This window comes from Oryctolagus cuniculus, chromosome 16 (genome assembly GCF_964237555.1).
Source record: "Oryctolagus cuniculus chromosome 16, mOryCun1.1, whole genome shotgun sequence".
Taxonomy (NCBI): domain Eukaryota; kingdom Metazoa; phylum Chordata; class Mammalia; order Lagomorpha; family Leporidae; genus Oryctolagus; species Oryctolagus cuniculus.
Window position 1 is genome coordinate 65,356,269 of NC_091447.1, and position 17,526 is coordinate 65,373,794.

At 71.2% G+C, this 17,526-nt stretch overlaps 2 protein-coding genes across 2 annotated transcripts; both read left to right on the plus strand.

The window, feature by feature from the left end:
* Window positions 1–156: 156 nt before the first annotated feature.
* PGLS (6-phosphogluconolactonase) lies at window positions 157–4,247 on the plus strand. Its single transcript, XM_051829999.2, has 5 exons — window positions 157–485; window positions 2,059–2,166; window positions 2,246–2,347; window positions 2,529–2,669; window positions 2,951–4,247. Exons 1-5 carry the CDS (start codon window positions 198–200, stop codon window positions 3,086–3,088), a joined length of 777 nt encoding a protein of 258 aa, XP_051685959.1. The 5' UTR covers window positions 157–197; the 3' UTR covers window positions 3,089–4,247.
* A 2,603-nt stretch (window positions 4,248–6,850) lies between these two features.
* COLGALT1 (collagen beta(1-O)galactosyltransferase 1) lies at window positions 6,851–16,523 on the plus strand. The gene is made up of 12 exons (XM_051829996.2): window positions 6,851–7,163; window positions 8,255–8,365; window positions 9,000–9,117; window positions 10,134–10,268; window positions 10,507–10,711; window positions 10,988–11,107; window positions 11,777–11,853; window positions 11,980–12,086; window positions 12,735–12,867; window positions 13,003–13,130; window positions 14,539–14,745; window positions 15,295–16,523. Exons 1-12 carry the CDS (start codon window positions 6,898–6,900, stop codon window positions 15,560–15,562), a joined length of 1,875 nt encoding a protein of 624 aa, XP_051685956.1. The 5' UTR covers window positions 6,851–6,897; the 3' UTR covers window positions 15,563–16,523.
* The last annotated feature ends 1,003 nt before the right edge of the window (window positions 16,524–17,526 follow it).

The following is a 17,526-nucleotide window of genomic DNA, read 5'->3' on the forward strand; positions in this document are numbered from 1 at the left end:
CTGCCCCAAGGTCTCATTGGGAGCTCAGGCACCCGGCGGCTTAGACAGCGCGCAGGCGCAGTAGGGCAAAGCAGGACCGGGCCGGGCCCTGGCGTGGCTTCAAGGGCGGCACTGCGCATGCCCCGCAGGGGCGCGGCCGGGCTTCGCGCACGCGCACTGGCGACGGCCGGGCTTTCTTCCGCCTCGCCGCCGCCGCCATGGCCACCCCGGCCCCTGGCCTCGTCTCGGTGTTCTCCAGCCCGCAGGAGCTGGGCGCGTCGCTCGCGCAGCTGGTGGCGCAGCAGGCCGCGAGCTGCCTGGCGGGGGCCGGCGCCCGCTTCGCGCTCGGGCTGTCGGGCGGCAGCCTCGTGTCCATGCTGGCCCGCGACCTGCCCGCCGCCGCCGCCGCCGCCGGGCCGGACAGCCTGGCGCGCTGGACGCTGGGCTTCTGCGACGAGCGCCTGGTGCCCTTCGAGCACGCCGAGAGCACGTACGGCCTGTACCGGGTGAGCGCGACGGGGCCGCCGGGATCGGGCGCGGGGCCACGCCCACCTGGGGCCACGCCCACCGCGGGAGCCGGGGTCACGCCCATTGGTCACGCTCGGGGTCCGAGTGGTCTTGGCGGCCTCTCGGGCGTGGGACCCCAGGTCCCCAGGAGTCAGGGTCGGTCCCCGGTTTCAGAACTGCAGAAAGGGCGCGGCCGGGGGAGGGGGGAAGTCGCGGCCAGACTTGGCCCTGGTGCCGCCCCCTCTCCCCCGGGAGCTGCGACCCCCGTGGCCGGCACGGCAGTGCTGTGCGGAGCTCGGAGCCTCGCGTCTGAGGCCGGACCAGCGGGGTCTCCCGGGCCCTGCCACCCCCCGTCCGTCCCCGCGGGGCCCTGCCACCCCCTGTCCACCCCTGTCTGTCCCGCGGGGCCCTGCCACCCCCTGTCCGTCCCCGTCTGCCCCCGCGACCCCCTGTCCACCCCCGTCTGTCCCGCGGGGCCCTGCCACCCCCTGTCCGCCCCCGTCTGTCCCCGCGGGGCCCTGCCACTCCCTGTCCGCCCCCGTCTGCCCCCGCGGGGCCCTGCCACCCCCTGTCCACCCCCGTCTGTCCCGTGGGGCCCTGCCACCCCCTGTCCGCCCCCGTCTGTCCCCGCGGGGCCCTGCCACCCCCTGTCCGCCCCCGTCTGTCCCGCGGGGCCCTGCCACCCCCTGTCCGCCCCCGTCTGTCCCCGCGGGGCCCTGCCACCCCCTGTCCGCCCCCGTCCGTCCCCGCGGGGCCCTGCCACCCCCTGTCCGCCCCCGTCCGTCCCCGCGGGGCCCTGCCACCCCCTGTCCGTTCCATCCCCTCTGCTTGGGCTCCCGCACTGGGCCCCCGCCACCTGCGTGGGAGACCCGGATGGAGCTCGGGGCTGCTGGCTTCTGGGGTGGGAACCAGCGGGTGGAGAAGCTCTGCCCCTCTCTCTCTCTGTGTCTCTGTCTCTCTCTCTCTCTCTGTGGATGGAAATAAACAAACTTCTCAGAGGGTCCTCGAGACCGCACCTCTACCCCTGCCCCTCCCCGGGGACGGTGCCCTGCGCCGGACTTCCTCTCAGGGGCACCTGCACCGGGGGCGGGGCTTCTGGGGCGGAGGATCCGCTGGGACCGCCCCGGCCACGCCCCCAGAGGCGCAGGGCGATCCTGAGGCCCCTGGTTCCTGGGGAGTCCTGCAGGGGAGGAGGGCGGGGCGCCCCTGGCCTGGGTCTGAGCCCGCGTCCATCCGGGTCTCTCCACGGGGGGGGGGGCCTGCGCTCGGGCCTTCACTGCTGCTCCCTTCCAGAGTCCGCATGCGCAGGGAGCTGGGGTCCAGAGCCAGGACTTGAATGCAGAGGCGAGCGCCCCGAGCGGGAGCAGCGTCCTCGGGAGAGCGCGGGGGCGGGAGCGACGGTGGTGTGGCGTGTGCACTGACCAAGACAGGGACGAAGGGGCAGCCCTGGCCTAGGGCCCTCCCTGGCTCCCTGCAGGCCTCGGGCCAGCGTGCAGGGCAGTCCCGCGTCCGCCACCGCCGGAACACGGCGCGGGGCTGGTGCCGCTGACCGCGCCCCCTCCGTCCGCGCAGGCGCAGCTGCTCCCCAGCCTGCCCATCCCGGCCAGCCAGGTGCTCACCATCGACCCCGGGCTGCCCCTGGACGCCGCGGCCGACGACTACGCCGCGAAGCTGCGACAGGTGAGCCCCCGGGCGCGGCCGCAGGGCGGGGACCCCGCCGCAGCCGCGTTCTCACCTGCCGCCCCCACCCGCCGCGCAGGCCCTGCAGGGAGACCCCATCCCCGTGTTCGACCTGCTGATCCTGGGCGTGGGCCCCGACGGCCACACCTGCTCGCTCTTCCCGGACCACCCCCTGCTGCAGGTGAGCGCGCCCCCTGGAGGAGACCCGGCGCCAGCGCGCGGGAGGGCCGAGCGGGCGGGGCCGGGCGGGGCGGGATGACCCGCCCATTGGACGCGCCGCCCGCCTGTCTGGAGCCCGGGGCTCTGCGCCGCCAACCACGGAGGCGCGGCGGCCCAGGTGACCTGTCCTGCGGCCTCCCCAGGAGCGGGACAGGATCGTGGCGCCCATCAGTGACTCCCCTAAGCCGCCGCCGCAGCGCGTGACGCTCACGCTGCCCGTGCTGAACGCGGCCCGCAGCGTCGTCTTCGTGGCCACCGGGGAAGGCAAGGCCGCCGTGCTGAAGGTGAGGGGGCGGGGCCTGGGCGGGTGGGGGCGGGGCGCGGGTGGGGAGGAGCCTGGGTGGGGGTGGGGCCTGGGGTCTGCAGCTGGGGAGTGGGATGATGGGGGTGGGGCGGGGCCTGGGTGGAGCCTGGTGGCGCTGGACGGGGCCGGAACCTGCTGGCCCCGCCCCAGGAATGGCCGAGTGCGGATGTTCCAGGGCATTCCTGAGTCTGAGTGGGGCGGTGTCGGGGTCCCGGGCCTTGGGGGTCCCTGACGCCCCGCGCTCCGCCCGCCCGCCCGCAGCGCATCCTGGAGGCCCGCGAGCCGCGCCCCCTGCCCGCCGCCCTGGTGCAGCCCCGCGCCGGCGCGCTCCGCTGGTTCCTGGACGAGGCCGCGGCACGGCTGCTCACGGTGCCTGTGGAGAAGCACTCGGCGCTGTAGCGGCCGCGCGCCGGACCGGACCGAACCGAACCGAATCACAGCACCCCCGCGCCGGGCCGCGCCGGGCCCCGCAGTAAAGCGCATCGCCCGGGGCTGCCGCCGCCGCCGCCCTGTCCTAGTACCTGCGGGCCCTCGGAGGGGGTCCCGGCCAGAGGAGGGGGCGGACGGACAGACGGACAGACAGACGGACGCCGGGGCCGGGCGCATTAGCCGGGAGCTGGGACTCGGACCCAGGCCCTCGCTTCCGGGCGCCGCCCCCAGTGCCCACCGCGGCGGCGGGGACCCCTCCCTATTGCATCCGCCCTGCAGCTGCCCCCTCCCCAGGGCCGCCAGGGCCCCCCTCCCCGCTGCCCGGCAGGAGCCGAGGAGCGCGAGGCGGGAATTGAAACCCGGAGCGGAAACCACAGCACAGCGCGCGGCTTCCTGGGGGCCCCTGGGGGCGGCGCCGGCCGGGTGGGTGTGGCGGAGGAGCAGCTGGCAGGGCCCGCCCAGGGGCAGGAAAGCCCTGGCCTCAGGCCCGGGGCAGCGCCCCCTCCCCTGCCCTCCGAGCGATCCGGCTGCGTGAAAAGAAGAAACGAGAATCCCACTCGTGTCCTGGCAGCCTGACCGGGACACTGAGTGCCATCCCCGCGGGGAGACCCCACCCGGGCCCGGCGAAGAACCGGCATCGTCCTCGCGGCCCTGGCCGCCCCCGCCGTCACCCAGTGGGCCTGCCTCACGGTCCACCATGGCTGCTGTGTTCCCGCGTTGTGTGCACACTCCAGCACGGAGGCCATGGATTGCGCTGCTGCGGCATCAGAAGCCGCGGGCACAGGGCGCACCGCTGGGGTCCTGGTCCTGCCGGCCCCCGGGCCACGCCCCATCCCCCTCCTCCCCCAGGAAGGGTCCTCCCCCCCCCCGTGATCCCAGGCCAGAGCCGGGTCCTGCCTGGTGCCCCCTCCCCTGGTGCCGGGGCTCGGCCCCCAGTCACTCATTCACTCAACAAACTCGGGGAGGGGGCCGTGGGGAGCTGCTGCCCCCCGGGGGCCCGGGTTCAAGCCTCGGCCAAGCCACCTGCAGGCTGGGGCCCGGATGGAGGCCGTGGCTGTCGTGGGCCCCTGGGGGTGACCCCACAAACCTCAGTCTCTGTCGTTATGTCAAATAAAATTGGGAAAAGCGGCGTCGGGGTGATGACTGGGGGGGGCAGGGTCTACCGGGGTCTCCCAGGCTGTGCACTGAGCCCGGCGGGCCCCAGGGAGGGCGGGGGTCCTCCGGGGGGTCTCCCCAGCCTGGGGCTCCTAAGGGGGGTCCACCTCCACGGAGCAAGGGTCGCCCAGTGCAGGGGCAGGGAGGCCTCCTCCCCGATCGCCCCCAGGTCTTGCCGGGGGTCCCCCTGTGTCTCCTCCAAGGCCATTTCCCTCCCATGCCCCTGCCTCCTCCTGCCCCCCCCCGCACTGAAACCCCCAGCAGGGGGCAGCCATGCGGGGCGGGGCGTCCCCAACCCAGGGCCAGGCGGCCTCGTAGCCTCTGCCTAGCCGGTGGGCTCCTGAGCAGTCGCAGGATGGGCGGGCGGCAGACGCGGCAGCTGAGCAGTGAGTGGGGGACGCGGGGCGGAGTCCAGGCCACAGCCTCGACCCGCGTGGGGCTCCCGCTGGGAACCGCACCTGCGGCGCCGCCATTTCACAGGGGCGCCGGTTCGAGTCCCGGGTGCTCCACTTCCCATCCAGCTCCCTGCTGTGGCCTGGGAAAGTCGCGGAAGATGGGACAAGTCCTTGGGCCCCTGCACCCGCGTGGGAGACCCGGATGGAGCTCCTGGCTCCTGACTTTGGCCTGGTTTAGCCTTGGCCTTTGCAGCCAACTGGGGAGTGAACCAGCGGATGGAAATTCTCTCCCTCCCTCCCTCCCTTCACCCTGAGTTGGAGGGCGAGAGGGTGGCCTTGCCGGGGCTGTCAGCAAGGAGGTGCGGGAACAGCCTTGGAGAAGCCGATGGCGCTCGTTTTGTTTTGTTTTCCTCGTTGTTTCGTTTTTGTTACTGTAGTGGCTTAGCCCGGCCCTGCTGGGGCAGACTAGCCGGTGCTTTCCACCCATGGCTCTGCCGCAGGCCCGAAGCCCCCCTCCCCCAGTGGTGCAGAACAGCTACCACAGCGCCAGCCATTAGGCCGACATTCCAGGCAGGAAAACTCGAAGTCTTGTCTGTACAGCCCCGTGCACAACCTTAGACAGACAGCTTTTTGGGTTCCTCCTGTCTCAGGATGCAGGACACCCCCCCCCCCCATCAGCCCACGCAGTGCTGGGAGGGCGCTGGGTGCCGGGGTCAAGGCACTTGCGGGGCAGAGTGCCTGGGTTCAAGTCCGGGCCCGGCCTGGGAAGCATTGGCAATGGCTGCGGTACCGGGGTCTCTGCCGCCTGTGTGGGGTCGTTTGCGGCTCAGTGGACACCCGCACTGTCCTCTTGTCCTGCAGCCCGGGTGGACGCCCTGTCGCGGGACTTCCTGCCCTGCTCCCGCGGGCAGCTGGCGGCCTCCGTGCTGAGGGGGCAGGCGGGGCCTTGCGGGTTCTGGGCTCCGGTCGCAGAGGGCGGGGGTGGGCGGTGGGGAGTGCGGGATGGACCCCGGGGCCTGCGGGACCGTGACCCACCGGCGATCTGGCCCTGGTCTCTCCCACGCGCAGCTGACCGTGGCCTGTGCACCTGCGGGTTCCAGCCACCCCGGCGCCAGGACTTCTATAAAGCTGCGTCCGTGTGCAGTGCGGCGGGCGTGGATTCGCCTCGCGAGCTTCCCTAAGCGGCGCCGGGTCGGGGGTTGGGGGTCCACGGGCGCCCCCGCCCTCTGCCTGCCCCAGCTCCCTGCGCATGCGCACCCTGGGAGGTAGCAGGGGCTGGGGCGGATCCCCTCCCCCCTCCGTGGGGGTCTCAGGGCTTCCCCGCCCCCCAGCGGCGCCCACCGGGGCCCCGCCGGCCCCGAGCCTCCTGACCGGAGCCGGGGTCGGTGCTCAGCTCCGCTCATTGCCGCCGGCTGCGCATCTGCCCATCTTACAGAGGGGCAGACTGAGGCCGGGGAGAGCGGCGGAGCGAATCTCCCGCGGCCGCCGATGGCCTGCAGGTGCACGGCCGCCCACCGCCCTCCGGCCACCGGACCCACCGCGCTGCCCGAAACTCCTGGGCCAGACCCGGGCTGGGACTCCAGGCTGCGCGGGCTCCACATCAAACCGGACCCGCGTCTGGTCGGTTTGCGGTGCTGTGATGACTCGGCCGGACTGGAAGCCGCGTTTATTGCGTTATTTTTTTAGATTTGCAGTGAGTTTCCTGTTCATAGTTTTTTCCTTTCTACTTTTCTGGACTTATTTTTTTTTTTTTTTAAGATTTATGAGAGAGAGAGAGAGGTCTTCCATCTTCTGGGTCACTCCCCAGATGGCCGCAATGGCCAGGGCTAGGCCAGGCTGGAGCCAGGAGCTCCCCACCCCGTCGCCGTCGGCGCCGCCCCGGACTAAGCGAGCGACCCCTCTCCCTGTCCCCCCTCTAGGCCCCCACGCGGTCCCCGCGCCCAGGGACTCCGGGTGGCAAGACCCAGTGAACCTCGGCTCTGGTCCCAGCTCCAGAGCGGCGCAACATTCCGGACGTACTGTGCCTTTAAGGCGGGCGGGGGGCGGGGAGTAGCCGCTAACGTCACCGAGGCCGCGCAGGCGCCGTCGGAGGCTGAGCGACGCCAGCGCCTTTAAGGCGGGTGCAGGCGGGGCCTCGGCGGCTGACTTCCGGTCGCGGGCGCTCCTCCCCTTTAAGGCGCGGCCCGCGTCCGCCGGCAGAAAAGCGGCTTAAAGGCGACGCGTGGCGCGATGGCGGCGGCCCCACGCGCGTGCCGGCGGCGCGCGCGGCCGCTCCCGGGCCCGCTGCCGCTGCTGCTGCTGCTGCTGGCGCCGCCTCCGGGCAGCCCGCCGGGCGCCGCCGCCTACTTCCCCGAGGAGCGCTGGAGCCCGGAGTCGCCGCTGCAGGCGCCGCGCGTGGTCATCGCGCTGCTGGCGCGGAACGCGGCCCACGCGCTGCCGTCCACGCTGGGCGCGATCGAGCGGCTGCGCCACCCGCGGGAGCGCACGGCGCTGTGGTGAGCGCGGGCGGCGGGCGCACGCGGGTGTGTGCGGGTCCACGCGGGTCCTGTGTCCCGGTCCGGGGGTCCGCGCGGGTGTATGAGGGCCACGCGGGTCCTATGTCCCAGATTCGGGGTCCGCGCGGGTGTATGAGAGTCCACGCGCAACCCCTGTCTCCTGCCCCCTCGGGTCCACGCGTGTCCTATGTCTAGGATCCTACGGGTCCACGCCCTGGTCCCGGGTCCACGCGGGTGTATGTGGGTCCACGCCCTGGATCCTGCGCGTCCACGCGGGTCCTCGCGCCCCCGCGGGCGGCCTGGGTCCCCTCGCCGCCATACTTTCGGTCCAGCCAGACCTGGGCCGTGGGGTGTGGGGGGTCCCGTGAGGGCTGAGCCCACTCCCCTGGGAGTGGGGAGGGGCCGTGGGCGGGGCGGGGAAGCCCCTGCCTCAGCTCCTTGAATGGAGAATGGCCCGGACGACGGTGCCTCCCAGGGGCGAGCCAGGGCTTCCCTCCCACCCAGGTGGAGTGACAGCCGGGGCAGGGGGGCGATCAGGAGCCAGGGGCTCCATCCGGGTCTCCCGCGCAGTTGCAGGGGCCCAGGCACTCGGGCCATCTTCCACTGCCTTCCCAGGCCGTAGCAGAGAGCTGGATGGGAAGTGGAGCAGGCGGGACTCGAACCCGCACCCCTATGGGATGCGGGCACTGCAGGCCGAGGCTTTACCCGCCAGCCCCTCGTTACCTGGACTTTTCCAGATCTTGTGTGAGCCCCAAGGGCGGGGTTCCTTCCGTGGACAGGGCGGGGGTCCCGGTCCGTGGCGCGAATTCCCTGCCAAGCGGCCCCTGAGTGGGCAGAGCCGGCGAGGGCCCCGGGGGGTCCAGGCGCACCGCTGGTGCCCGGCGAGCATTTGCTGACCGACTGTGTGATGACGAGCAGGGGTGAGGCTGTGGGCGTGGGTTCGGGGGCGCCGGGTTCTTGACACCAGGCCTGGGCCACGGTCCTAGAGGCTGGACATGACATCAGCCGTGGCCGGTCTGGGTCGCGTGGTCTGGGTGGCGTGGGCCTGCCTCAGCCTCCCCAACCGTGCAGGGCGTCCCCTGTGCCCACAGGGTGGCCACGGACCACAATGCGGACAACACCACGGCCGTGCTGCGCGAGTGGCTGGTGGCCGTGCAGAGCCTGTACCATTCCGTGGAGTGGCGGCCGGCGGAGGAACCCAGGTGCGCGGCCCAGCCCCATCGCCGCGCCCACGCGCGACCACACCAACGCGTGTCCCAAGCGCCAAGCCTGGGCCCAATCCCCGCCCCGCCCCGCCTGGCCCCGCCCAGCCGGCCCCGCCCTCGTCCTCCCATTGGCTGCCCGCCTAATCTCTGCACTGCCTGACCCCGCCCATCCAGACCCTCCCTCTTCTTCCCATTGGCCACCCGCCCAGTCCCCCCCCCCCGCCCCGCCGCCCCTCCCTGGAAGGAGAGAGAGAGCGAGCGAGCGCGCAGCTTCCATCTGAGGGTTCACGTCCAGGCTGGGCCACATGAGATGGGGGCTCCCTCCGGGTCTCCCACGAGGGTGCAAGGGCCCACGCACTGGGCCGTCCTCTGCCGCTCTCCCAGGCCACTGCAGGGAGCTGGACCGGAAGTGGGGCAGCCGGGACTCGAACCCCAGCTCCTGGGGGAAGCCGGGCTGCAGGCGGCTGCTCACCTGCTGGGCCGCACACCGGCCCCTCCCCCGGGCCTTTGCACCTGCTGTGATGCCCCCGCCCCCTCACTCCTGCCTGGCCCCCCCACCCGTCAGCGGATTGGCCTCTCCTCCAGGAAGCCCTCGGGGACCAGCCCTGGGGACTCCCGCTGCCTCTCGCAGGTCCTACCCGGACGAGGAGGGCCCCAAACACTGGTCCGACTCGCGCTACGAGCATGTCATGAAGCTGCGGCAGGCGGCCCTGAAGTCGGCCCGGGACATGTGGGCGGATTATCTGCTGGTGAGTCTCGGAGGGAGCGAGGGCGGGGCCGCGGCTGGTGGAAAAGCCAGGGTCCGTGCGTCCTTGGTCCGGGTTCTGAGTCCTGTCCCCAGCAGCCCCCGGCGCCTGGCACCCGGCTCGGGCCACTGTGCAGTGCCACCCCTGGTCCCACGGTCAGCACTGGACGGCTGTGGGGACTGCGGGGGCGCGACTGGCGGGGGGGACGCACACTGGTGGAGAAGCCGGGGTCCGTGCGTCCTGGGCCCCAGTTCTGAGTCCTGTCTCCAGCGGCCCCCGGCGCCTGGCACCTGGCTCGGAGCAGGCGCTGGTGCCGGCCTGGTCCCACGGTCAGCGCGGATCCGCTGTGGGGGCCGCGGGGCCGGGCCGGGCTCCTGCTTCCTCCGCTGTGCGCTTCCAGGGGCAAGAACGCTTGGACTGTTTCTCTTCTCTCCCTGTAGTTCATTATTTCTTCTTCATCAGAGAGAGAGAGAGAGAGAGAGAGAGATATGCTCCATCCGCGGGCTCACTCCCCAGATGCCCACGATAGCTAAAGCCTGGCCAGGCTAAGGCCAGGAGCCCGCTTCTCCATCCGGGTCTCCCACTTGGGTGGCAGGGACCCTGGCACTTGGGCTGTCTTCCACTGCTCCCCCAGGGTGCGCATGCGCAGGGGGCTGGCCTCGGGAGCAGCGCCGGGACTCGAACCCCGGCCCTTGGATGCAGACTGGGGCTTCGGCGCTGTGACAGCACCGGTCGCTGCCTCCCTTCCCGGGGCTGAAACCTGCGCTGCGGGCTGGGTGGGCCCGGCCATGTGCGTCCGCTGCTGCTTCGGCGGCTGTGAACTCTCAAGTTCAAGTCCACGCACCTGCCCGGGGGCTCCCCGGCGGTCAGTTCTGTGGGCCCAGAGATGCCTCGGGGCGGGGCCGGCACACAGGTCCTCAGCGCCCGGCCGGTCCGGCCCTGCCCCTGCGGCCTGGGAGGCGCCAGCATCGGGCACAGAGGGACGCAGGTGCACATGGCCGCGTCTTGCTGTCCCGCAGTTCGTGGACGCCGATAACCTGCTGCTCAACCCGGACACGCTGAGCCTGCTCATGGCCGAGAACAAGACGGTGGTGGCGCCCATGCTGGACTCCCGCGCCGCCTACTCCAACTTCTGGTGCGGGATGACGGCGCAGGTAGGGTGGGGCCCGAGGGAGGGCGCGCAGGTGCGCTACCTGCGGGGACTCGGCCACAGGTGCTGGCGCCCGACGCAGCCTCAGGCGCGGCTAGATCCAGCCGTCCCCGATCGTCCTGTCCACCCTTGGGTGACTCCAGCCCAAGCCTCAGCTGGACCTGGGGCTGGGCAGGCTCAGGGTGGTTCCGGGGGCTCCCCGCGCGTGCGCACTGCGCCCCAGCCCTGCCACTCTTCCGCAGGGCTACTACCGGCGCACGCCGGCCTACATCCCCATCCGCAAGCGCGAGCGCCGCGGCTGCTTCCCGGTGCCCATGGTGCACTCCACCTTCCTGGTGGACCTGCGCAAGGCGGCGTCGCGGCAGCTGGCCTTCTACCCGCCGCACCCCGACTACACCTGGGCCTTCGACGACATCATCGTGTTCGCCTCCTCCTGCCGGCGGGCAGGTGCGTGCCCTGGCCGCGGTGCAGGTGCGGCGAGGTGGGGAGGAGAGACAGAGTTAGAGAGGGAGAGAGGCCTCCCATCCGCTCGTCACTCCCCAGTGGGCCGCAGCGGCCGGAGCTGGGCTGATCCGAAGCCAGGAGCCAGGAACTCCATCCGGGAGCAGAGGCGGGCGCGGCTGCGGAGCGCCCCCTGCCGGCCGCCGGGAGCAGCGGCGGCCCCGCGCTGGGCTGCCTGCGGCCGCACTGCCCCCTCCCACCGCGTTCTCTCCTCCGCCCCAGAGGTGCAGATGTTCGTGTGCAACAAGGAGGTGTACGGCTTCCTGCCCGTGCCGCTGCGGGCCCACAGCACCCTGCAGGACGAGGCCGAGAGCTTCCTGCACGTGCACCTGGAGGTCATGGGTGAGTCCGCTCGCGCTCCCTCCCGCCCGCCCAGGCAGGCCCCAGTAGCAGAGCGTGGGCGGGAAGTGGCTCCGCCCGGCCTCGAACCGGCGCCCGCATGGGAAGCCGGCACCGCAGGCGGAGGCTTCACCTGCCGCGCCCCAGCGCCGGCCCCTCCTGTCCTTGGGTAGATGGACAGGGCCCTGGCGTTTGTCCCACGCCACTGCCACCCCCACTGGCGAGCAGTGCTGCCCCCTGGTGACTGAGCCCCCACTGCGCTGTAGCGGCCCTTTTCGAATCTCCGGGACCGTCTTGCCCTTGGGTGGTACCTTTAGTCCAGCTCATGGATGAGGAGGTCAAGGGCATTGCAAGGTCAAGGCACCTGCCTTCAGCCAGGCGGGGCAGCGGATCCCGTGCTGGCTCTGGGGACCCCGCGTGAACCCACGCACCGCCTGCTTCCTGGGCCAGCAGGATGGGGGTGGGCGGCAGTGTCGGGGTGTGGGGGTGGGGTGGGGTCCCCAGGAGGCGCCGGGCTCGGCCTGGCCCCCCCAGGTGTCCTAGCTGACAGCCGACGCTGGTGGCCTGGGGCTGCAGCAGGCTGCGCTCGGACATGTGGGGGGTGGGAGAGGGGTGTGCTGGGGAGGGGTGCGGGGGGAGGGGCCCCAGCCACCCTGCCTCTTCCGCCCCCAGTGAAGCACCCGCCACCCGAGCCCTCGCGATACGTCTCCGTGCCCGCCAAGACCCCGGACAAGATGGGCTTTGACGAGGTGGGCAGGGCCCTCCCTCCCTGGGGGTGGTGCTGGGGGCGGGGCCGGGGCGGGGCCAGGCCTTCCCTGGCGGGGCGGCAGGGACAGGGTGGGGGGCGGGGTCCCACTGAGCCCCCGCCGCCGCAGGTGTTCATGATCAACCTGAAGCGGCGGCGGGACCGGCGGGAGCGCATGCTGCGGGCGCTGCGGGAGCAGGAGATCGAAGTTCGGCTGCTGGAGGCGGTGGACGGCAAGTGAGTGGGCGGGGCCGGGGCGGGGCTGGGGTGGGGCTGCGCTGGGGGCGGGGCCACGGCTGGGAAGGGAGTCCTGGCGCAGGGAGTCAGAATTGGTGCTCCTGGGGGGGGGGCGTGGAGAAGAACTGAGTCAGGCCTTGGGGGAGGCGAGTGGAGACTGTTCCAGTGGGGGCTGGGGGGAGGTCTGGAGCAGTCAGGCAGGTTTGGTGCCGGTGTGGGCGCCTTTGGGGGGCCCTGGAGGGGGAAGTAGGTCAGAGCGAGGCAGGGCTGCCCGCGGGTGTAGACAGTGCCTCGGACCCCGTTCCGCTTCCTGCTTTTAAAGATTTTTCACTTAAGGTTTATTTACTTATTTATTTGAAGGAGTTAGAGCGAGGGAGGGGGGTGGAGAGAGAGCTCTTGCATCCGCTGGCTCAGTCCCCAAGTGGCTGCAGAGGCCAGGGCTGGGCCAGGCCAAAGCCAGGAGCCAGGAGCTCCATCCGGGTCTCCCACGCGGGTGCAGGGGCCCAAGGACTTGGCCCACCACTGCCTTCCCAGGCCACAGCAGGGAGCTGGATGGGAAGTGGAGCAGCCGGTCTGGATCCGGCGCCCGAGTGGGCGGTTCCGACCCCGCCGCTGCGCCACGTGATCCGCCCTCCCCCCCTCCCCCAGGGCCATGAACGCCAGCCAGGTGGAGGCTCTGGGCATCCAGATGTTGCCCGGCTACAAGGACCCCTACCACGGCCGGCCCCTCACCAAGGGCGAGCTGGGCTGCTTCCTGAGCCACTACCGCATCTGGACGGAGGTGGGCGTGGGGGCGGGGCCGCGAGCCAGGCGGCGGGGAATGCAGGCTGGGGGGTGTGTGTCCTGGGCGCCCGCAGCCTGCACGGAGCCTGCACGGAGCGCGGACCCCTGGCCGTGAGCTCTGGGCGCCCCGCAGGTCGTGGAGCGGGGGCTGCAGAAGTCGCTGGTGTTCGAGGACGACCTGCGCTTCGAGATCTTCTTCAAGAGGCGCCTCATGAACCTCATGCGCGACGTGGAGCGCGAGCGCCTGGACTGGGACCTCATGTGAGCGCGGCCGGGGCGTGGCCGGGGCCAGGGGCGGGGCCTGGGGCGGGGCCCGGGCCTGGAGGTGTGGCTGGGGCCAGGAAGGAGGCGGGGCCTGGGGCGGGGCCCGGGCCTGGAGGAGGGACTGAAGGGCATGGCTGGGGTATTGCTGGAGCCAAGATAGGACCTGTGGGCTGGGGCGTGGCCGGGGCCAGGAGGCGTTGCCCTGGGCGTGACCTGGGCCTGGAGGTGTGGCTGGGGCCAGGAAGGAGGCGGGACCTGGGGAGTGACCCAGGCCAGGAGGAGGGACCTGGGGCGTGGCTGGAGCCAAGATAGGACCTGTTAGTGTGGCCTGGACCGGGAAGTGGGACTTGGGGCGTGACCCGAGCCAGGAGGAGGGACCTGGGGCGTGGCTGGAGCCAAGATAGGACCTGTTAGTGTGGCCTGGACCGGGAAGTGGGACTTGGGGCGTGACCCGAGCCAGGAGGAGGGACCTGGGGTGTGGCTGGGGCCAGGAAGGAGGCGGGACCTGGGGAGTGACCCAGGCCAGGAGGAGGAACCTGAAGCGTGGCTGGGGTATTGCTGGAGCAAAGACAGGACCTGTGGGCTGGGGCCAGGAAGGAGGCGGGGCCTGGGGCGTGACCCGGGCCAGGAGGAGGGACCTGGGGCATGGCTGGGGCGTGGCCGGGGCCAGGAGGCATTACCCTGGGCGTGACCTGGGCCTGGAGGTGTGGCTGGGGCCAGGAGGAGGGACCTGGGGCGTGGCCGGGGACATGGCCTGGACTATGAAGTGGAACTTTGGGGGCTTGGTCAGGGCCAAGAGGCATGATCAGAGTCAAGAAGTGGGACCTGGGGGCGTGGTCAGGTCCAAGGGGTAGGACCTAGGGTATGTATGGCTGGGGCCAAGATAGGACCTGGAAGTGTGGCCCAGACAGGAGGGCCTGGAGTTTTGCTGGAGCAAAGAATAGGGACCTAGGGGTGTGGCCATGGCCAATGGTGGGACCTGGGGGCGTGGCCTGGTCAAGAGGCTTGGTCTGGGGCTTGAGCATGAGCCCCGCCTCTGGGGGTGTGGTCAGACATGGGGGCGTGGCCGGGACACAGCCGTGACCTAGCGCATCATCACAAACTCTCAGGAGCCGGGCAGAGGGCTCACGGGGTCCCTGGGCCTGTGAGCACCGTCAGGGGCATGGCCTGTGGGCTGGTGCCCTGCAAGGGTGACAGGGGAATCCGGAGACCTGGAGTGCAGCCTGCAGGCCCGACTGCGGCTCCTGGAGCTGGGATGTGGGGGAGATTGGAGCTGGCAGCCTGTGGGCGTGGCCTGAGTGTGGGGGTGGGGCCTGGCTGTAGACCGGCCCCGTGTGGCTCCCGCTCCGGCCGAGGCGGCACCCACCCCAGGGCCTGGGCTCACGTCCCCGTTCCTGCGCCGCAGCTACGTGGGCCGGAAGCGGATGCAGGTGGAGCAGCCCGAGAAGGCCGTGCCCCGCGTGAGGAACCTGGTGGAGGCCGACTACTCCTACTGGACCCTCGCCTACGTCATCTCCCTGCAAGGCGCCCGCAAGCTGCTGGCCGCCCAGCCGCTCTCCAAGATGCTGCCCGTGGACGAGTTCCTGCCCGTCATGTTCGACAAGCACCCAGTGTGAGGGGCTCGCGGGGCTGGGCGGGCCGGGCCGGGTCCTGGGCGTCTCTGCCTCCTCCCGTGCCGGCCCCGCCCACGTCGGGGCCGCCCCTTCTGCCTCCCCGAGTGCTGCTGCGCCTGCACAGTGGCTGCCCCCTGTGTCCCCGCCCCCACTCACTGCCCCGCCCCTCTCCCTACCTGTGACTCCGCCCCTCCCCTCCTGCACAACCGCCCTTCCTGCGTCCCTGACCCCCAATCACTGCCCCACCTCCGCCTCACTGCCGCCTCTGCCCTGTCCCCGCCCCCAACTCATTACCCCGCCCTGACTCACTGCCCCGCCCCGCCTCACTGCCGCCCCTCCCCTGTCCCCGCCCCCGCCTCACTGCCGCCTCTGCCCTGTCCCCGCCCCCAACTCATTACCCCGCCCTGACTCACTGCCCCGCCCCGCCTCACTGCCGCCCCTCCCAGTCCCCGCCCCCGCCTCACTGCCGCCCCTCCCAGTCCCCGCCCCCGCCTCACTGCCGCCCCTCCCAGTCCCCGCCCCCTCCTCACTGCCGCCCCTCCCCCCAGGTCCGAGTACAAGGCCCACTTCTCGCGCCGCGACCTGCGCGCCTTCTCCGTGGAGCCGCTGCTCGTGTACCCCACGCACTACACGGGGGACGACGGCTACGTGAGCGACACGGAGACCTCGGTGGTGTGGAACGACGAGCGCGTGAAGACCGACTGGGACCGCGCCAAGTCCCAGAAGATGCGGGAGCAGCAGGCGCTGAGCCGCGAGGCCAAGAACTCGGACGTGCTGCAGTCCCCGCTGGACAGCGCCGCCCGGGACGAGCTCTGAGGGCGCCGGCCGGGGCGTCCGCGTCCGCGTCTGCTGGGGCCACCTGCTGCCCCCCGGGGCGTCCGCTGGGGCCACCTGCTGTCCCCCGGGCCGGGCCACACACGGCTCTCCACGCAGTCACTTGCACGCAAGCAGCATGAATGGAGTGCCTACTGTGTACCAGGGAGGGACAGGGCTTGGCATGGGGGGCTGGGCGGGGCCAAGCTGCAATCATTAGGCGCCTGTGTGTACCGGGACTCCATGGAGGGGCGCAGCGCTGGCCCCGGGCCGAGCGCTTTGCTTGAATGACCTCACGCCCCGGGTTTGCGAGTGGCTGCCCCGCTAGGCGCCCTGCCGGCCTCTGGGCGGTTACGTTCACTTCCTGAAGCCTTCGAGCACCCACGGCGCGCTCAGCACACTCGCGCATGGGTTGAGCGCCTGCTGTGTGCCGGATCTGAGCGAGGCGCTCGGGCTGGAGCACAGCAAGGTGCCTGTCGCGCACCCGCACTGCCGCGAGCCGCGGGGACACAGAGGCGGGAGCCAGTGTCCCCGGTGTCGGCACCTGCTCGCCGGGCCACACGCCCAGTGCTGGGTTGGGGAAAGGGGCGCGGTGGCTCCCCGGATGTCCTGGGCTCCCCCTGTGTGCCAGGCTTCACGGGCCCCCCTCCCCTCCCGAGCTGAGCTGTGTGCCCTCCGAGGGTCCTTGTTCCACTGCAGGGGGCAGCCGCGGGCCCGCGCCAGAGGGGGCCCGGGGTGGGGCGGGAGGCCGGGTCTCCCTTGCCCCGCCCTGGTCTCAGGTGCGGCCCCTGCCTGCTTGGCGCGGTGCCTCCGTGCTGGCCTCTGCCGCGGCCGCGTGCTCGGGGGGCCCAGCCCGGAGCCGACGACCCGGCCTCCACCCGCTCCGGGAGACCTCGGTGTGCTGGGCAGACCTGGATAACTTGCTTATTTTTTTATTAAATGTTTCGGGTTGGTTTTAACCAAACTCTGTGGTCTGCGTGGCTGCCAAAGCCCCCTCCCCACCCCTCACCGCGGGCTGCACGGGGTTCCAGGTCCCCGCACACCCCATAAACGTCCCCCCACGTAACTGGGGCGATCCCAGAGCCCCCTCTGCCTTGTTGGTCCAGCGGGAGGGGCGTCCAATGAGTGAACGAGGAGGGGGCTGTCCTGGCGTGGGCTCCCCCAAAACACCCCAGGAGGGGGACTGCAGAGTGTCCAGACGTGAGCCCTGGGAAGGGGAGGAAATGAGATGCAGCTGGGGAAGAGCCCTGCAGGCGGCGCCAACGAGCCGACAGCGCCCGAGGAGAGGAGCCCAGCAGCGCCGCAGAGCCGCCCCCTGGCGGCGGGGGCGGGCACTGCTAGCCCCAGACAGCCTGCGTGTCTTCAGGGTCCAATCCCCGGTGGCCGCTGCTGTCGGACTGGACGGTGGCCGTGGTCAGAGCGGGAAGTGTGAGAACGGAGCCCGCGAAAGCAAACGGAGACGCCAGCTCTCTGAACCATTCAGTGCAGCCGCTTCCAGCCCTCCAAACTGCTGACTTCCAGCGTCGACACATTTATTACAAATTTATCTATTTGAAAGACAGAGTTACAGGGCAGGGGTCCTCTATCCGCTGCCCAAATGGCCACAATGGCCGGAGCTGCGCTGATCAGAAGCCAGGAGCTCCATCCGGGTCTCCCCCGCAGGTGCAGGGGCCCAAGCACTTGGGCCATCCTCCACTGCTTTACCAGGCCACACAGCAGAGAGCTGGACCGGAAGTGGAGCAGCCGGGAATCGAACCGGCGCCCCTATGGGATGCTGGCACTGCATATACACATTTCATTGTCTTCCACGAACTCTGCGGCAGCCTGCAATTGCTTTTTTTTAAACACACTTATTTCACAAACGAGATAAAACCACCTATTGCTTAAAATACATCTTTAGAAAACAATTATTTATTTGAAAGACCATGTTCATGGAAGGAGAGAGAGATCTTCCTTCCATCTGCGGC